The sequence below is a fragment of the Nesoenas mayeri genome, assembly GCF_963082525.1.
Source record: "Nesoenas mayeri genome assembly, chromosome: Z".
NCBI classification, from domain to species: Eukaryota; Metazoa; Chordata; class Aves; order Columbiformes; family Columbidae; genus Nesoenas; species Nesoenas mayeri.
In genome coordinates this window covers 9,959,982-9,981,012 of record NC_137542.1, presented here as the reverse complement: position 1 = coordinate 9,981,012, position 21,031 = coordinate 9,959,982, and the positions used below count along the sequence as shown (strand labels likewise).

Sequence of the window (21,031 nt, the reverse complement as noted above, 5' to 3'; positions counted from 1 at the left end):
AGTCTCTGTGGCCTAGGGACTCAGTGTATTGTAACAGCACAAAGGTAATAAAGTAATTTTGAACTTTATGTGCTTGTTGGATGGAAGTGCAACAGCAGAGTTGGCCTCCTTAGCTGGTGGTTGGAATACTGTCCTACTGTCTGGACTGCATGAATAATCCTGAAGTTGTTTGCAAACAAGCCTTAGGTGTGGACCCATATTATTACTATTAATAGCAACTCATCTTAGGCTTATAATATTGTATCATATAGTAAATCTTCTCTGATTCTGCATATTACTATTTAATGTTATTGGAAGGGATTTAGCAGTATTTACTGTGCTTTTTTCATAGTAAAATGCATAATTTATAGCACTTTAGCATGACTCCTGGAAGTGAGTCATCCAAGCAGGTGGAGATGAAGGAACTTGTTTCATCTGATGTTACTCAAGATAGCACTTGATTGTCTTTGTACTTCCACTTGCTTTTCTCTCCTTTGCAGGCACAATACTGGTTTGACCTTTCAGGAGTTTATGGGCTTTGTTTTTACAAATAAAAAAGCAGCAAAAAGCTGTTTGACTAAACCTTCGTAATCTGCAGAGATTCATTTAAGTTGCCTAGTTATTCAGTTCTTACTACTGACATTGTGGAAACAAGCTATTTTTAAAATGGCTAAATGTTTATTCATCCATATATTAACCTGAATTACTGAGCTGATCTCAATATGCAGCATAATCAAGGACTTGATGTTTTAAAACTGGAACTCTGTTTATAAGGCTAAATATGATTAGGGACCTCTCTGAGCATAGTGAATCAGAACATGATCCTCATTAAATGGCTTGGCTTTTCAGCAAGTGCTGTGCTTTTTGGTGGGGATTAACGTGATATAGTTCTCTTGCACTTTTCTGCAGGCAAATGAAAACTCTTGTCAGCGGTTGCAGTAACAAGAAGCCTGTGTAGCTGTTGTGTTACAAGTTGCCACTGGTCCTCTAGTGATACAGGATATCTCTTGTGTTTTTGGTAGAGGAAGTGCTCTTTGCTTCCACTGTGGGAAGGCTGCTGTTTGGCATGTCTTAACACTGCTTACTCTTTCACAGGTGCTTGTAGGTATGTATTGCTGTTATTTCCTAGTGATTCTAGCCCAGCTGTTTTAATAAATACTAATTCTAGTGGAAACTACTGTATGTTAACAGATCTCTAGTAATCTCAAGTTTTTAGAAGCATTACTGCCTTTCAGAGTAACTGTGCTGTGAAGTTAGTGTGAGGTATTTATAAAATCGGGGTGTGTTTTGCTGATGTCTACCTCAGTTTGGGTAGCAGTGTTGCTGACCTGCACACCCTGAAGCCATTTCACTCCAAGGATGTTATCTTGGTTACAAGGATGTGGTTACCACTGCAGAAAGTGGGTACTTCCTCAGCCACCACAAGCACAGTGATAGGTAATAGACTTCAAGCTGCAGATGGTCCTAACTGATTAATGGCTGGTCCATTATGTATTGAAGCAGCTAGTATATAGCATTATAGAAACAAGACCTTAAATATGTGCAAGGAACTTTGTTTGGCTTCACATATTTATCCTTATCTTGCTATATGGAAGCACTTTATTTCTGTATTTTTTCGTTTGTCATGGTACACTTCAACTGACAGTTCTTACAGTACAAATTTACCAAACAGGCATCATGCTTTTCTTTGCACAACGGCAGAAAAGGATCTACTACACTACTCTCTTTGGACTTTGTCTTCCTGGAGTATGCCAAGTATGAGAAGTACATAGAAAGTTGTAGAAGACAACAGAAGAAATGTGTAGACCTCTAGTTTTAGTCACATAATACTTTAACCTACATGTAAAGAGAAAATAACTGACACAAATATAGCTCAGATGCTGCATTTTATTTTGATTCCTTTAACAATTTGAAAATCTCTGTACTCACAGAGTTGCAAAAAGCACAACCATATTATCTTTAACCCTTTCCACACTACAGACCAGTTGTTTTGGTTACTTTGTTTTCTTCTTTTGAGACATATGAATGAACTGATTAAAACAGGATGAGACTTCTAATCTGAATTCTTTCTCATCTTTGGAGTTTCTAGAGCTATTGAAGATAGAAGTTGCTTTGTTTTTTTTTTTTTTCTTCTGGTCTTTCTGGTACCTATGGCTTCATGCAGGTTAAGCCACAGCATTTTGAAATGCATTTGAAGCCTAAATGTTGCTGCACAATGAAGTCTTTTATCTATGGCAAGATGCATTGATTATTCCCTGTGTGTCCCCTGCCCCTCCACCCCCTTTTTTTCCCCAAAAAAGCTTCCTTCTGGAAGAATTTTGCTATGGAGACATTATTTCAGTTTCAAGTCATGAAAATGCCAGCTTTTCTGAGCATATCCTTTTCCTGTGTGTGTTTACCAACTACAATGAGAAATCACTTTTTTCTGCTACTCAGTTTTGCAGATTGGTAGTTGTTTAATGACAGCTATTAAAACTGAAAGAAGAATATTGCCCTGTGATGTAATTACAAAGACATAGTTTTTGAGGTGACAATTAGTACTTAAGCTAGAGAGAGAGTTTATACTTTGACAGGAATTTAGGATTTTATTACTCCTTTTCAGCCATTAATAAAGACCACAACAAAACCCCACTATTGAAGGTGACACTGCAAGTTAACTTTTGCAAAATGTGCCCTGGGAACAGAAAATAGTTTCAGACTCTGGATCACAGCACATTTCAGGATGTCTTTGAAAACTCAGAGGTTAAGTAGCAGTCTGAAAGAAAAGCAAAACAAACCCCTGAGAATAGTATGTGCTAATGTGAAGTTTGAGAAAATAATTCATGTTCAAATGTCATGCTAGTTTCCTACTTGGATGCAGAAATTACTCCACATTTCTAAACACCCCAGTAGTAGCAAAAGATGTTTTACCCACCTGTGTATTATTTAAGGTGACTAGGTGATACAGTGGGGCAGAGTATTTAATGTTACTGGCTGTCTTCCTGATAAAGAACAAATAGACTGCAAAACACAACTTCTCAACTATGTAGCACATGTTACTACTAATAGTAGTAAAAACTAAAGGGCAAAGCCACCTTTCAAAAGAGTAACTGATTTACCAAATTCTGTACTATGTTTTCACCTTACTATAGTAAGGAGCTTCTACTTCTAGTGTAACAGGCTAGTTTGCAAGAAAGTGTGCTCCCCAGGTCAGTCATTGTTACTTAAAGCAGTTCACGTGGTCACTTGTTCTGTTTGTGAACATGACTGTAACAGGCAAGACTGTGTTCAGCCTCCCCCAGTGTCCTTAAGCCTATTTACTTTTGCTTGTGTGGAAGCATATACTTTTCTATGCAGTCCCTGCTTCCAGCGGCTTTTTGCAGTTGGGATTACCTATTTGGACATGGAGTATCTGTAAATAAGACATTAACCCTCAGTTTGTCTTTTCTGGTTCACTGAAGATTTTTGATTGAGTTTGTGTATATCTTAGCATCCACAATACCCCTTATCCTTGACTTTCTCTGCCTGATGTGGGGAAGAACCAGAGCTACACCCTCATTTTTGTATCTGATATCACCAAGTGTATTGATGAAGCAGCAGCTGATGTTCCTCACATGTTAAGAACCATGACAGATACAATGCAAGAGGATGGCACTGAGTTAATAGAAGGGTAGAGCTGAACATGGCTGAGGTTAGACATCAGGTTCTCTTCCTGAAAAATTACAATTTTTAAGATAACTTAAACTCTACTGATAGCTGTTTAATTACAGATTTAATGTTACTGCATTGCAGGATAAACTGTCAAGTACTTTTGATCAGTGTTTAGCCCTTTTTGTCTAGTATTTGATTTCTGTTTTTCCAAATTCAGAGGAATAGCAGGGAAAAACTGGGTTTGGGAGGAAGAGGCATCAACGTATCAAATATTGAAATCTAGTAGCATCATGGTTCACAGGTATTGCAAGCTTGTGAGCTCAGTGGTGTATGAGTCTTCAGTAAATAGAATCCATTTACTGGAACTATGATCAAACTGCAGTTAAATTAGGGATTGCTCTGTGACTCATGAGTTTCCCTCATTTTGCTGAAGCTGCTTTTAAAATGCAGTTCAAGCCTAAATGCAGACTTCAAAGGACTGTGAAACTTGAACAATAATTTATGCTTAAAGTAAATGGGAGGGAAGCAACAATGATGGTATCTATGTGCTTATTCCTTTAGCCTTTCTTGTTAGAGAGACCATAGATATATAGGTAGTTTAAAGGTACAGTTCTGCAGTTAAGTGAACTGCGTGTCTATGTGTGTGCTTCTAGCCTTATTCAGTGCAAAATAAGTGGTCATCTTGGTGGCTTAAATTAGATGCGGTTGACAATGGTGATTTATGAAGATGCAGTAACTTTTTTTGAAGAAGATCTGGTGCCAGCTGAATGATCTCCCTGTTCTGGCACAGAGTGCTCTGTGGGCTTGTCTCTCAGGAGGATCACCCTGGCACATTGTGGGGAATTCTGATGTCTTGAATTGCAAATCCAAACAAACAGAAGGTTTGAGGTTTTCTTACTCCTATATCTGAAACTCTTTATCAAACTTTTCATGCTCCTGTGGTTGGGCTACAGGCCAGAAGTACTGTTGATCTTTCCCATGGCCACACGGCCTTGCCTTGAGGACATCGCAGGCTGTGACTGCTTGGAGTTTTTAGGTTGATCTTAACATAATGCTGTGTCTTTCAAGCAATGCCACTTTTGCTTTTTTGTGCTGGTCAGGGAACGCATCTCCACTCTGAAATTTTAGGAGACTTGTGAAAAATTGCATGGGTCTGTGAGATGAATTCAGATGACAATGTTTGTATATAGGCTTGTAACATTGTCATGTATTGTTTCTTTGAACAACAATCTTCCATCAGTATGTGCAACTTTGGGAGTGATGAAAGGCAGAATAAAGCCTAAAGTCGAGTTGGTGTGAGCTTGATTTGGTCATGTTTGTAATGACACGAAGCTGACTTATTCTTACAGTACTTCAGTGGAACTTTACCAATTAACTTCACACACAGAGACAGAAATTTAGTTCTAATCAAAGTTATGCTTAGTTTATTGAAAATAGTGTTTGATGCAAATGAGACTTGTGTGGCTGGTGGCAGAAGATGTATTAATATTCACCAGAAAATAGACTGTTCTCTTTCAGTCAAGGGCTGGCAGACAGGTCTTCAAGCAGTAAAGCACTGAAGGCACCATCTGTAGCTGAATAGTCTTCAGTCTGCTGGGATTTTTTTTCTGTAGACTTAGACATTGAGTTTCAGCTCCTAGACTTTATTACTTAACCTCAAAAGTATGTTCTTCACTGTCATATATTGAAGCAAATAGTGTAATTTTTTTGGAAGATAGGCTTTTTTAGCTCTCCTTTTTCTGATATTGTGGTTCTTGCTGGTTATATTACTTTAATTCATTATTTTGCAATAGGATCTGTTTTACAAGTGTTGAAATAGCTTGAAATGTCTGAAATGCCACTATACTGAAATTTATGACTATTGTAGAAAAATCCTTTTTTTTAAATGCCTTATCTTAAAATGTTGATTGCTCTCTGTGGAAGGTATATGCATGACTATTATTTGCTATTGAGATTTTCAGTTTTTCAGAATGTGCTTAGACTGTACTTGTGGTCAGTTTTTTATATCAGACCATGAAACTAGTTTTGTAGCTTAGTGGTCTGTATGAGTTTTCAGGTGTATTTCTAAGCAAATGTCAGTGTTCTTTGGAGGGTTTTTTTTTATTTAATGTGTATATCAGGATGATAATTTGAAATTGAATGATAGTTTGGGGTTCTTCTTCTAAGACAGCATTGCTGGCACTGAATTAGTGGGGTTACTTTTCTTACATTACTTTCACCTGTTAAGGAAATCAGGTGGACCTTACAAACCCAGCTCTACTTGCTTCTTGAAGTGAGCCATTGTGTTTCACGGAAATCATTTATTTATACCTTATCAGAAGTCAAGTACATAATGAAAAAGTTTTGAAAGTTCAGCTGATTGTAGTATTCATCTTGGTGGGGGGTTTTTTTTGGTGAAAAAAGTGATAACTTGAATTTGTTATTCTGTTTGGTCTGCAGACCTTACAGGAATGCTGAAGAATTGAGACAAGGTGCAGGATTAGCTGGGTACTCTGGTAACTTAATCAGCACCTGCTCCCAGCAGGTACCTCGCTCAGCCCTTGTGCTGGGTGTTGGGCAGCTCTGATGGGAAACGGCAGCCAAGGACTCCCTCGTGTGGTGGGTCTGCCAAGGTTCCAAAGGCATCTTGCTGCATTAAGTGCTATTGTTCATATGAATAGGGAGAGTGTGATGAAATAAGGCAAGTAGTTGACCCTGGGAATAAAAGCAGCAGTAGAAATCCTTCTTTTATTGAAGTTGCTGAGTTTTTTTTTTTCAGCACCTGTTAGTCATCTGGTAATAATACCATTGTATACTAATTGAGCAGTGCTGAAAAAAATACCAGCTGTATGCTCAAGCACAGATCAAGTTCTGCAGCATTGGCTCTGGATTTTGTCAGGGATGACAGGCTTCTTGCAGGCATGCATGTAGGATCATTTTCTTCAGCGGTAGCTATTTCGAGGGGAGAATCACAAGGACACAGATTCAGTAGAAAACCAGAGAGCAGGAGACTTGAAAAGCAGAAGACAAGTGGACTTGATATTGGCCAGAATTTTCTGGGGTCAGACTTCATGTATGTGCCCAAAAAAAACATTCAGAGAAGACCTAGTGATTTACCGAGATGCTTTAGTCAGTCATGAAATAAAACTACCGTACTAATCAGCTGTTCTCTAATCATGATGTTATGCAGGAAACAATATGCATTGTTTTTCAGGAGTGACAAAATGTTGCAAGGCAACTGAAAATGTGAGTTCACTGTGCATTTGTAACCTCACAGGGACTTTTCCTGTGTGATACAGCTCTCCCAGTGTTTCAGAAGTAGCTTTTGAAAGGACTTACTTAACATCTGTTAAATTAAACCTCATACTTGTCTACCTGTCAAGCTTTCTTTTAGTTGTAACAAATTGTAAATGACACTTGAGCACTTTCAGGCAACCTCTTGTTAAGCAGACTGCATCGTTCAGATGACTGAGCTCTCTCTTACTATGCATCCAGCCTGGTAGCATTGAGTAAAGAGCTGATAAAGATGTTGCCTTTGGCACTTATGTCTGAAATAGTATTTCTTCTTGGTTCTGAGGTACCTACAGGCTTTAGAGAATATTCCTCCTGAAGCTGAGTGGTAGCTTGTAGGTTGAAAATGTAACAGAAGCATTTTACAGCCACTCTGCACTCCAGGGTCTACTATTATATGAAACAGACTATCATCCTTTGGCCAGTGCAGAAGAGGGCAGCTACACAGAGACATTCTTGCATGTCTATCTAGTTATAGAAGTTTTCTGTTGTTACATGCTGTAGTCCCACTTTTTATTTACTTTTACCTGTTTTCTGGGTTTCCAGGTATAGTAATAAAAATGAGAGGATCTCTTTAACTTGACCTTCAAGGGAGTTGTCTGATCTGAAGACTCTTGTCCTTTTTGGAAGTACAGCATGGAAGGATTTAGCTGTTGTGTGCCACATATGTTAAATCTCTAGAAGAGAAGCCACTGTCTGTGGCTGCTGCAGCTGCTTTCAAAGAGAAAAGGGAAGGAAATGAAGATTGGCCACTATATTTTTCCTGCAAGAAAAGCTGTCAGGCAGACCACTTCCCAGGGAGGTTGAGAGGAGAGGCTTTAAAACATCTTAATTGCTGGTGTGGTGTGGTTGGGTTACATGGCCTGGTTCAGCTGTTTGTGTAACTCCTTAACAGTAAAATATTAATGTAGGTTTGTTGGAAAGAAGAAAACAGGCTTTGTGGGGGTATATAATTCAGTTTGGAATGTTTTTTGGGTTTTTTTGTTTTTTCTTACTTCCAGAATAGTTGAATTACTGTCTGGAGGTTAACTTCTGGATTTCCCAGAGAAAAAGGAAGCTTAGATGCAGTAAAAACTATTTGAGAAGAGCAAACTCCTCTAAGAGGTGGTAATTATGTACAGAGCATCTAGGGGAAGTTAAACCTTTGTCATGTTACCCTGCACTTGTCTAACTGTTCCTTACTATTTGCTGGTGCTGCCTGCAGTCCAGTTGAGGCATAAATTGCTGCCTTGTACAGGTGATCAGCACTAGCAGTCTGGCCCTTAAAACTGCCTGCTGATAGACAGATGATAGCAAAGAGACACCACCAGCTGTTAGAATGCAAGCACTTCATTTGAATGTAGAAAAATCATTGTGCCTCAATTATAATCAGAATATGTGATCTCTAAATTGATAACGAAGTAGATGTGGGTGTGTATGCAGCTAAGAATGGCAGCAAAGAACTGCAAGAAACATGTGGTATCAGGTCTCCCCTTCAAATGGAGGTGACCTGTATTTAACTGTGGAAGTGGACTTCAAGTGAAACCTTCAGACTATAGCAGCCATCAGGAAAATAGGTGACATGTTGCTCTACACTCTTACTTGATAATGTCCTATTAGTTGTCCTGTCTAGAGTAATCTCTAGGCTTGTGTGACAGGTCTCACCAGCTAGTCTCCTGACACTGAACTGGGGGATGCATTGGGACACCGAAGCTGTTTCATGCGTGAACCCAGCAGATGACTTTTCTGAGTAGGGAGATGCATCAGTGTTCAGACAGCTTCACTACTTATGTTTTCTTTCATGTCACCAACTCTTGCTTATTGCTCTATTATGAATAATTTGGGTAGTAACAGGGCAATAGGAAAGAATTGCCTTGTCTCTAGATCTCCTATTGCTTCCCAAGTTTGAGAGAGAGAGCTTTGCATAAGTAGTTAATGGTAATCAGGTGATATGAGCTGGTTTTTAATTGATTTTTGGGTATTCAGTAATTCAGCAGTAATCTCTTTTAGATGGTGTAAATACCTGTGCCTGATGGAAATGGGTGGTACATTGTAGTGATGCATTTTTCTTATTCTAACCATCTTCTGCGTTACCTTAGAGAAAAATTAGACTTGGCTTGGATTTTGCTAAACAACCAGTTAAGTTTCTAGATCTTTTTGTAATTTCTTCACTTCTGTCATGTCTCCAGTAGTGCAACCTAAATTTTCATCATGATTTTTAATTCTAAATTAAATTATTGCAGCAGGACTCTACTATAATCTGTTTCCTTAAAAATGTTAAAGCAGTTGCTGGAAATAACCAAGAAGTCCTTTCATGTAAGTAGAGTTCTAGAGTGAGATAATGTCAGTTCAGGAAGCTGAATGTTTTTGTTACCTGAAGGAGAAAAATGGTGTTGTTCTAAGAATTATATTTAAAGGACTCTATTCTGCTTTTGAGGAATATTGCTGCTACTTTTAAAAGCAAGAATGGACAACAGGTGTCACTCTGTCACATCCACTTTGTATGGCCATTTCCCCTGTGGATAGGATCCACTTGAGACTTTCTCTAAATGTTGTATGGCAGAGAGTTTTCTTTGGGCTTTTATAGTTGTGTGCAGTATTTAAACTTGCTTCATTATAGTACACAAGTAAACACCTCGTGAAACAACTTGGGCAGGATAGAACTAGTTATTTGTGATTCTTTCTCTAGTAAGTATTATGAATTAGAGCCTGTGGCTTTTTAAAACAGTGACATTTTTCAAGGCACAGTAGTAAATTCAGGATCACTGTGACAATGGCTATACCTTACTATTTGTTTATTTCCCCTTTCCTACCTGAAACTTTTTTGGTTTGCTGACTAATCTCTGAAGTCTGCCTACTTTTTTTTTCTTAAATACTGAGTCACTGTGTTCTCTACTTGCTTCTTATTTAATGTTAAACTACTTTGTCTACTCTTTTTAGTGTGCATGTGGATCATCAGTCTTGTAGTTCTTTTGCAGACTGATCAAATTGTTTGAAATTACTTTCTGCTCCTCTCCTTTCAAAATCTCTTCCATGTATTGGCTGTAATGCCAAAAAGTAATTTGGCACCATCTAATAAATTGTATGCAGTGGTCTCATAAGGTTGAAACATAAATGGAGGAGTTTCCCTTAATAAAGTGAGTAATGCAGTGCTTTCCAGTTCATGTTTCATTGTAGACCAGGTGCTTGGAGGTTGATCGTTTTTAGTGACCTCCTTAGTGGTGGATATAGCATGCCTGGGTTCACAGAGAAGCCCGACTGAAAGGATTTGTTGCCACTTATGATTGAATTTGTTTCTCATACAAGAGTTGGTTAATAAAACAAAAAGTAATTAATTAATATGAACTTCCAGATCATAACTTTTGCTTTAAGTTCTTTGTGCTTCTGCTGTGTTTTGAATTTTTTTCCTTTCAGATTCTGTTGAAGCAAAACTCAAGTCCAGCTGCTTTTCCTTTCATTCCCTTATTCCTTCCAGATCATTTAGTAATTCTGGCTTTTCCTACTCCAGATGATTTTTTTTTCTTTCAGCAATCATTTAGATAACTTGTTTTATTCTATACCACACTGTCTAATATTCATAGTATCTAGTAGAAAGTGTACAGAAACAGCTTTAAACAGTGCTGTGAAACAGCCACAAGAACTATTGATAAGCTCAAATGGTAGTCTGAGCATGTAAATTCTGAAGTATTGCTGACTTCTGCAAATGAGCAGAGTATTCCCCTTGAAGCTGGTGAATGTTTTTTCTTGCTGACAGTAGTAATTACAAAAATAAAAAATGCATCATCACTCTTTCTTTAGGATAAGCTAAATTTCGTTCTGTTTATAGGTCCAAGTTATGTAATAAATAGCAGATGTACATAGTCTGTGTTGAGGTTGAATAGCCCAGCGTTTTTAAGATCTAGGAAAGGCTGAACTGGGTATTCAAAGTACCTAAACACATCATAGTAGAGAGAGTACCAGGACAGCAAACCTCATTAAGCACAACTTGGAAAAAACAAAGCTGAGCCAAGAGCTTACCCTGTCTTAAAACAGTAGGAGACTGAGCAGTTTTTTGTATGCATTTAAAACTGAGGATTACTTAACTTGTGTAAACCTTAGTTTTTCCAACATCTTCTTGTGGACTCAGACATACAATCTACTTTGTGTGTTACAAGACTTGAAAACAAGTGTGTACTCTGCAAGAGACTGGTCTTGGTCAATGGAGTTTGGTGCAGAAGAGGCGTAGATGGAAGACTCTAGAGCTGTTTTCTGTCAGTATTCAGTTTAATCTTTGTCTTCAGGCAATACAAATTAGTCAGTACAATTATTAAATAATGAAGTTATTCTTTTTATATATAGAGTGGTGGCTCATTTAGTTTAACTCTATCTTCTGCAGTGGTTTGTCTTAAACAAATGGTTTATACATTGAGGAGGGACGAAAAGCCACACAGAAGGGGAACTTGTTTGAGTTTTACTGGCCAAGTATCTCTAATTTTATTTGAGTAAAATTTGTGTGCAGTGGGTATGTTGCTCTTTCTCCATCTGAAATCCACAATTGGATGGGACTTGTACAGCTGCAGTGGTACTATAATAAATTTGGACTTAAGTTCTGTACATCAGTGAAGTGCTTAGGCAGAACTGAGCATCTAAGTTCTTATAACACAGTTTGCACTGTCCCACCAAGTGAGAAATAACCACCAGCAGTCAGACATACTTCGCAATAATTTTGGTATCTGATGGGTCATTTGAAATAGCTGCTTTGCACTGCATGTAGTGAAATGCTTTTCTGGATTTTTCTAAAGCTCAGCTATCTGTACATGAACTAGAAAACCTCTTAAATAAGCATCTTACCTTAATGTAAACAGGAAGACTTCAGAGTGGTCCCTCAAGGATCTGATTCTGGAAATGAATTTCAATTTCCAATTATTAGTATTGTTTATTCAGAGTTGAGATTTATCTTATGTGAGTCTATGAAGAAAGTTATTTTTGCATCTGAATTATTGACAATCTGTAATTGAACCACTAATCTTCAGGCAAAATTTGTATTTCTTTAGGAAGATTTACCTTTTCTTAGTCTTTTCAAATATATAAGACCTTCAGAATGGTGGATCTGGACACCATTGAATTTTAGATGATAGTCCAAATTAAACAAAACTGAATTAAATAAAATCATTCAGAATCATTGGGCGCGGAAGGAACTTCTGGAGATAATCTCATCAACTCCTCCTTGTCAAGCAGGTTCTCCCTGAGCAGGTTGCCCAGGACATTGTCCAGTCAGACTTTGAGTATCTCCAGGAATAGAGGCTTCACAGCTCCACTGGGTGGCGTGTTTCAGTGTTTCACTACCCTCACAGTGAAACCTTCATTTTAATTGCAAAAATTGCAGAATAAACCTGCAGAAATGAGTTCAGACTTGTCCTGAATAAATTACTGAATTTTTTTTTGGCACTGCTTTCTAGGTTAGTCTACTAATATTCATCAAGCTTAACTAATGGAAAGTCTGCAGAAGAACTGGTCATGAATTATATCCTTTGTAACAGCTGAGTATGCTCTTTGCCTGCAGTGGTCTGGGTGTTTTTAATGTGAAAAATAGATCACATGAACAGAGGGGTAGTAGAAATCATTTCTGCACATCTTTTTCTGTTCACTCTGGAGTTAATAAGTAGTGTACGGGGAATATCTTACATGAAATTGAGTTCTCTTAGAGATCTTAATGTATTTATTGTTTAAATTGACTCCTTCCTAGGACATTAATAATAACACAAAAAACCTCTGAATTTCTGTACTGGAATATAAGACTAAACTAAAAACCATGCACAAAAAGAGATGTTGCTTTAAGTTGCTCATTTTTGGAGATGCTGCTGGACAGTTTCTGCGGACAGTGGGAGTGATGGAGGTGACTGGGATAGAAATTTCTCTACTGTAATTAAACTAATAATGAAAAAGGCCTTTCTAACATAAGGTACTTGCCTGTATCTAGGTAGAACTGTAAACAAATACAGAAATTCCTCTGCATATTTCCAGTTTGTTACAGAAACACAGACTTGCTGAGGGTGGAGGTACTTTTGGAGATTGTGTAGTCCAACTTTCTGCTCAGTGCAGAGTCATCTAGAGCAGGTTGCTCAAGACTTTGTTCAGTGGGGTTCTGGATGTTTCTTTTTGTTAAGTTTTGCATATATTAACTTGTTCATGGCTTCATCTAGCAAATTTGTTTGTGTCCTGTTTCAAGGAGGGGATTGGGAAGAACGGGGGTTGCTGGTGCAGGGAGGGTATGTCCTCTAACTTTTGGTGCTATGGTAGACTAATTTGTACAAAGTTATGAAAGCCAGCAGTGGTGGGGTTGTTATTAAACCCACTGTCTTAATCAATTACAAACTCACCATCTGTTTGCTTTATATACTGTTTAATACATGCTGTATGGGTACCATACAAGAACTTGATACAGCATATGTTCCTTTCTTTGCTGGTAAAAAATGAATTTGCAATTTGTGCTTTATGTAATTTTTTTTATCCTTTTGTATTGTTTGTCTCCAAGCTAATCATTCAAACTAGCATCTTGTGAATTTGGATGATTCCCTCTGGCTTGTTAACTGTTTGGGGTTTTTTGGGGCCTCGTTTCAGTTTATAAAATAAAATGGTCAAGGAGTATGGGAGCATATCTGGAAAGGTCTGTGCTAATGAAGGATAGTAATCTTGCTAAGTGGTATCCTTTTGCTATGTTACATTTTTCTACCTGTTTGCATTTTTATGCATTAAAAATATTTTTGAAGGGGTATGCTGAAGGCAGTAAGTTCATGATGGGATACTTTAGGTTTTGAAGTTGTCAAGAGATGACTACTGCTGACCTCAAGTGTTTAATAAGAAGTTCTTGGAATACACTGTTAGAACTGAGCTGTGCTTCAGTGATTAAGTGCTAAATAAAAGTGCTTTATATGTCCATCTATCATCTGAATTACCAAGACTAAAAGAACCTGAAACTGTTGAATCTTTGGATGACATTTAGCTCATTACTAGTTACTTGTGCTAATGTTTTGAATACAGGAATAAAATGAGCCTTTAAACTCCTTGTTACTGAGAGGCCCCATCTAGAGTGTGAAAAACATCTGTAGAAATGTTCAGCTTCAAATTTGGCTCCAATTATTACGTTGAAATATATTTGAAACACTCATATTCAAGCATTAGTCCAGATTTTTGCCACAATGCTTTGTATGCTCAACCAATGTTCAAAAGTGAGTAGTGGATTTTTGATGTTGTCTTAACCTTGAAGCTGCTGCACTTTCTCTGTTATCTAACAGATCACAAGCAGCTCCTGAATCTATTTTGCTTAGCTGTTTTTAAGTCTTGCATTAAACTCACTGTAGCCATTTCTGAATTGAATTTAGGGCAGTCCATGGGAACAGAGGAAGCAAGTTAAAAATGACTAACCTTACTGGAAAAAATTAGGTGTTGTGAGCCTTTGAAACTTTGTTATCTGGGGCAGATACTGTTCTTTAATATAAGCATTTTTTGCTTAGTATGTCTATATAAGTTTTAAACACTGTTAGTTATCTGTTGCATAGTGCTTCACTACTAATGATCACTCTTCTTTTTAACCAGGACAGAGCTTGGGATATGGTTTTGTGAACTATGTTGACCCCAAGGATGCTGAAAAAGCTATCAACACACTGAATGGACTGAGACTTCAAACTAAAACCATAAAAGTATGTAGTGCTAATTCTGATTTAAAGATGCTGAAGTGTTTTGACTCATTGATCATGTGCATGGCTTATTTTCCCCTTCATGTAACTTAAGTATTCTGCTAATGTCAATAGAATAGACTAGGACTTCACCATACAGCATATGGTTAGTCCTTTGTAGTCTGTTTAAATCTAGAGGTAGATCATGGCTATCAAGTATAGAAACTTTCATTTTTTTAATGCATTTGATAACATTTTAGATATGAGCTTGAATTGTTTTAACTGAGAAATTGCTTCAATTGCAGAAATGTGATATTGCATGTAGTCTGAGTGCTGCAATATGTGCTTCCTCTTTACTTTCTGAAAGATGATGGTATAACTTGTTTGAGATTCCTGTCCTTTTGTTTGTGGTCTAACTCCTGCACCTCTTGTTTACTAAATTCAGTTTCTTGAATTTCTAGAAGTAGAAATCTTAGTTACTTTTTCTCATTTACAGTCTTATTCAATTATCAGAAGGGTGAGGACAGTCATTTGAACGGTTTCTTGGGCTCTGAAATTTGAAAACAGTGGAGATGAAATGAAATTTATCAGGGAATATAGAGACTTTTGAGCATGTTTCACAGGTGGTGTTGCCTGAAGGCACCTGTGTTCCAACCATCCCATTATTTCTCATTAAAAAGGGAGGGTATGCTAGCTGATCACTTGGATGGTGACTGCCCTTTAACCAGGGTCATGACTGAGCCATAATAAAAAGCTCTCCTCTAAAGGTTTGAATGTAAAAAGCAATACGAAGCCACTTAAAGATGACTGATACAAAAATAAGATGTCAGTAATTATGGTTAGTGTAATTAATTATGGTTAGTTAGTACCTGTTCTGGATTCATAAAATTTAATAAAGTGAATTACTCTGTTTGAAACTTAAATACTGCTTTTTAACAAACCAGTGAATTATTGCCAACAGTAACAATAGATGAAAGACATGGATAGGTGCTTTGCCACAGAAAGCTCCCTGTGTGTTTTTGGCAGACTTCTTACCCACAGGCAGTCTGTCCCATTTTCTGCTTTGGGGGAAAATAGAGGAAAGTGACTTTGTGCTCCCAGTTCCTTGAAGCTGTCTTGTGGTGGTGGTGAGAGAGGGAATGGGTGTTTGTTCTGGTAGCATTGCTGGTATGCTGTATCTTTGCATGTGATGTCTTGAGTTGGAAAAATAAAGTGCAGTTGTCCAGGGTGATAAGTTTAAAGTTCTGTTGACTATATAGCCAGGCAAAAAGGATGTTGTTACAGGGAATAAAGCCAGGTCTACCAAACCAAAATGATCCCTTAAAGGGGTTTCCAGTGACTTACCTTGTGCTGCCAGTACTGGAATTCTTAAGCCTCTTTCACCTTGCTAAGTGATTAAAGCAGTTATGTATTTCTGCAACAGAAATTAATAGTAAGAAAGGTCTGGAAGAAAAATGAAAATGGAGTACACAGATGTAGGCACTGTTGCTTTTCCTTTTTTGCTTGCCTGGAACATGAAAGTAGAATTGTAGGTTCTAAACAATACCAGACAGTGACTCTTGCAGTGAGACTAAAGATTACATGTAAATTCAGCTAAAAAAGGTGGCATTTGAATTGTCACAAGCTGAATTTATAACACCTTCACCAAAATAAATATCTGTTTAGAAAAAAAAGTATCCATAAATGTTGCTTGTTCGCATTACAGGTTAAATTCTGACTTGCATTCAGCCCTGTTTAACTTAAGTAGCATCTTCCAATATTAGAGTATAGGACCTGAAGGGAAAAACTGCTTTATTCCCTTCTCCTTTACTCTTCTTTGGTTTTGGACACAAGCTGGGTGTAAGGCCAAGTTTTCATGACTGGATTCTCTCAAGATGCTGTGAAAGAGGATGGGTTTACCTCCTTCCACACTGCATAAGGAGCAGAGGACGGGGGAATCCCTGATATGTTTTAAGAATGAGACATATGAACATCAGACAGTTGCTTCTCCTCTTAAAAGATGTAAGATGTCTCTGTGGCAGTGACTTTAAAAGGAGACTTAGCAAGAGCATCTGCCTTTATGCACAAACCAATAGAAGTGCCCAGCCTACTGTGAATCACTTTGTAACTTATGTATTCCTCAGATCAGTCTGGAGGCAAAACTGAGCAGAGGAAAAGTTGATGCCTGAGGCCTTTGCTGCATCTATAGGCAACATATGGGGCAAAGAGTTGCTTGTGAAATCTCAGTGCCAGGACCTTTGCTACTACAGTTTATAGACCACAGTGTTCCTGTTTGACCAAAGTTGGTACTTCAATTAAAAAAAACAACTGTTTAGCAAACTCAGAATCCAACCTCTAGATTTACTTTCAGCTTCAGAAAATAGTTGTAGTTGAGATTTTTTTGTATATACCTTCATATGAAAAATGATGGAATTGCATAGTGTTAGTGAATATTTTGACTTCATAAGAAAAAAAGTTTGTTCTCAATATATATTTTTGCAGCCTCTGTAGAAATGTTTAGTAGCTCACTATGTTCATGGTTGAAAGTGTTTGTTTCCTGTTAGTCTATAAAACTGGAAGGAACCTTGTTGGTTAGGTGATAGACCCTCACATTGTAGCTGGACTGAGACCGTTCCCACTTATAGGGAACTGTCTTGATCCTGATGTGTGATGTTCCAGATTGGGGCCATGATGTATACCTCTGATCCACTACTGTACTAGCCTCTTAGTAACTGGTTATGTTTCTCTGATTCCCTAGAAGGGGATGCCACCTACAGTTTTCTTGAAATGAAATATATGGAAAAGGTGAATCTGCAAAATATCTTTTTTTTTTTTTCTGTGTAAGTAGTGATACTAAAACCTGTTGCTTGATACCCTTTTAAAAAGAACATGCTGTGGAATGCTTTATGGCATACTTTATTGAACCATTATCAAAGTATCTTAAACAAATTTTGTATCTAAACCTCCAGAGCCAATTATAGTAGCCTTCTCTAACCTGGTACAAGTTATGTTGCCTTCTGATTTGACATGTGAGGTGAATATGCATTAATGTTGAAGGCACATCTAAGTGTGTTTATACCTGAACCCATTCTGCTGGGCGGTATAAGCACTCATAGATGGTGCCCTCTGTGGTGTAATTTATGGCTTTTTTGATATGTGAACAGGTTTATTGCAGGTAGCCTTTGAAGTTTGGCCTTCATTTAATTATGCAACTTTAGGGCAGAAAACAGTTGTATTTTAGAGACGGAACATTTTCTGTGGCTTCTATTCTGGAAAAAGCTGCTGCTGGGAAGCACTTTGGCTCTGTTCTATTTAAAAGCCATTGAAAATACGGGTTTCTGTGCCTGGAGTGATTTTCTTTTTTTCAGTTTATCTACTTGCTTGTCCATGATTCTCTCATTTGAGTTGTCTTGGAAAGATCAGTTCTTCCCAAGTGTGGAGAATTCAGAGAAAGCAGTGTATAAGAATCACTGACTTGCACATAATGGTAAGAAAATCAGTGCATGTTATGTTGGCTTAGCTTCTCCTTGGGAGAGGGGAGATCCTCTGTGTCTTCCCTCATCTGTGCTCCTGGGAAAACTCCTCTAAAAAAGAAGAAAGGGTACAGGTGAATTTATCGTGATATCATCTAGATCAGAATACCTTTCAGTGTGGTGTAAAAGACTTCTACATTAACAAGAAAGTGTAGTGAGATTCTCTGTCTAGAGAGTGGGCAAACAAATGGCCTGTCCTTCAATGGGCACAGAGCTGCGTAAGACACTGATCAGAAGGCAGCTTTTTACCTATATTATTAGGGTAGCAGAAGAACACAGGAAAATATCTTTGGCTTTTCTGTGGATGTTGGACTGCTAGAATGATGGACATGGTCTTTTGTGGACCTCAGCTGCCAAAGGAATGTTGCAGATGTCAGCAATGCCATGCTCATTCCTCCTTCTCCAGGTGAACTGGGGCTGGGAAATATCCTGCTGCCCTGTCCCCAGCTCTCCAGGGAGGGAGGGCCTGAAGTGGCAGAGTCTTGGCATGCAGAAGCTGGCAGATGGATTTCTTGTTAGTGCTGGTGATACATGTATAGACACATATGCAAATACACATTGGAAAGAAATTAGTTTGTCCAAGCTAGAGGCCTAGGAGTTGTCCATTTTTATAAGATAGCATTGATTATTTAACAGTATTTTACCTACCCTAGTAAGAATTAGTAAGGTATCAGAGTAGTTTGTGTTGGAAGGGACCTTGGAAGGTCATCTAGTCCACCTTCCTGCTGTGAGCAGGGACATCTTCACCCAGATCAGGTTGCTTAGAGCCCTGTCCAGCCTGGTCTGGAAGTTCCTAAGGATGGGGCATCTACCAAGCCTCTGAACAACTTGTTCCAGTATTTTACCACCCTCATTGTAAAACATTTCTTCCATGTCTCTAGCCTGAATCTCCCCTCTTAGTTTAATACCATCACCCTGTCAAAACAGGCCATGCTACAAAGTCTGTCCCCATCTTTCTTATAGATTCCATTTAGGTAATAGAAGATCCTCCTCTTAAATTCTTTGGGCTATTAGGATGTTTACATGAGTAATTATCACCTGTCAGGGGAATAGAGATTTAAGAAATATTTTATCTGAAGTATTAGATCTGTAGGTTTTCTTCCCACTCTTGTACAGCTTTGCATATATTAAAAAAAAAAAAAAATCAGGCTTAGCATGTAACATTCTGCCAACTTGCTGTTAGAATGGAATTCAACAAATCCTTTGGCTACAAGCACAGACATACTATTTTACCATCACCTGGTTAACTACCCTACTGTAGAAAGCTGTGTGATGAGAAGAGCAAGTTACAGCTTCAGTAGAAGAGTGAATATTGAACTATCAGCTTATTAAATGCCCAAAGAAGTACAGTACAGCAATAGAAGACATGCAGTGAGGGATATGCCACAACTTCATTAGTGTCTGAGGCAGTATATCCTTAAAACTTGGTATTGTGCAATGAAGTGTCACTTGTTGACTTGAACCACTACTTAAATTTAAAGTAAGATTAATTTTAAAGGAATTATCCTCTAACTTAACTGCTCAAGATCTCTACCCTTATGGACTTCTATCTACGATAGTACTTTTGAAAACACTGTGTACACTTAATGGAAAGTAACAATGCTGAAAAAATAAACATGCTAGTTTAATTTCTGAGTTAGTGCAGCAAGTAAAACATTGAGATTGTTCCTGTCTTCACTGATACTTGCAGAGGGGAATTTTGGTTGTGTCATTTTTTTGTAGTAATTTTTCATTAACTGATGTCCCTGGGGAGCAATGAAATATTTATGAGTTGTGTAAAAAGTCTATTAAAATACCAGAGGCAATTGAGCTGTGAAGGTGAGAGAAACCTTCTTTTCCTTCCTGTGAGGTTTTTTTTTTCCCTCTCTTCTGCAGCACTAAAGAACATTGATCTAGGGAGTAGGAAAAGGGGATCCTATTTGGAGGTTTAATTAAAGCTACTGGGTTTTACTGGTGCTATCAATCAGCAAAGACTGAGAGAGGGGGCATAGTGCCAGATCATTTAGTGATCTTGGCAGGGTAATTGAATACCTCAGGACTGTATTCTTAAGGTAAAATTGAAGTGTTCTAGCAGATCCGACACACAAGAACCGATTTGTCTTGGAACAAAGGTAAAGGTGTTTTTCTCCCTTAAATTTCTGTAGGAGTTACGTAAATGGTAATTATACAGTCTTTTAGCTATGTTACCATTAAAGCTTTGACAGCATTTCCATTTTAAACCCCCTCCCCACCCCACACATGCCTCTTCACCCCCAGGTAAAATTTGTTCTTCACTGAAATTCAAATCCCCTCAGATTTTGTATGTTACTTAACCAGCTTAAGCTGGATGCTTGTTTTTCATGTTGCTGAATAATACTTAGAGGAGGATTCACTTCTGAATGCATATTGCTGTCACTTTCTGTAAACCAATTTTTAGCCATGCAGTTGTTCATTAATGCCTAATGACTCTGAGAAAAATAATATAGCATATCAGATTTGAACTACAAAATGTGCTAATCTCAACTGCATGCCTTGTTTTCCATTTGGACCACAAATGTGCTGTGTGGCAGCTGATGAGAGCTTCTTGCAGGAGTCTGTCCCTGTGTTCCCTGGTGCAGAGGATCCTTAGACCAATGCAGCAGACCCTAAGGCTGCTGAGCAGGTTTGCAGCCGAAAACCTCAGTGGTGTAGTGAGGTCCTTTCTGAGCCTTCATAGCAGGTTTCTGATGAAGTAATGGAGATGTTAGAAGGGGCCAAAGGTACTGTATGGGGCTGAAGGAAGACAGCAAGCATTTCTCAACAGCCAAGCTCTAAGCAAGCAAAAAAGCCAACAAAAGCGACAAACCAATTGTTACTGCTGAAGCTGGTCATGGATCTTCTTGTCCTCTGCTCTCCCCATGCTATGCAAAATCCTTTAAGTAGGATGTGGCTTTCTGCATGGTTCCAAAATACTGCAAATTCCAGGCATGGAGATCTGAGTTGCTGAAGTTTTTCTATGTGTGTGTATGTGTGGTGTTTTTTACTGCA

General features: G+C 38.1%; 1 protein-coding gene across 7 annotated transcripts in view; it reads left to right on the top strand.

Annotated features, from left to right (window-relative positions):
* ELAVL2 (ELAV like RNA binding protein 2) overlaps positions 1 to 21,031 on the top strand; it is a gene marked incomplete at both ends in the record, with an annotated part of 52,051 nt that overhangs the window by 10,462 nt on the left and 20,558 nt on the right. For all 7 annotated transcript variants that reach the window (XM_080363066.1, XM_080363067.1, XM_080363063.1 and 4 more), the window contains one exon: positions 14,434 to 14,537. In XM_080363066.1, the coding sequence (XP_080219192.1) occupies positions 14,434 to 14,537 (104 nt within the window). The remainder of the gene's footprint in view (positions 1 to 14,433; positions 14,538 to 21,031) is intronic.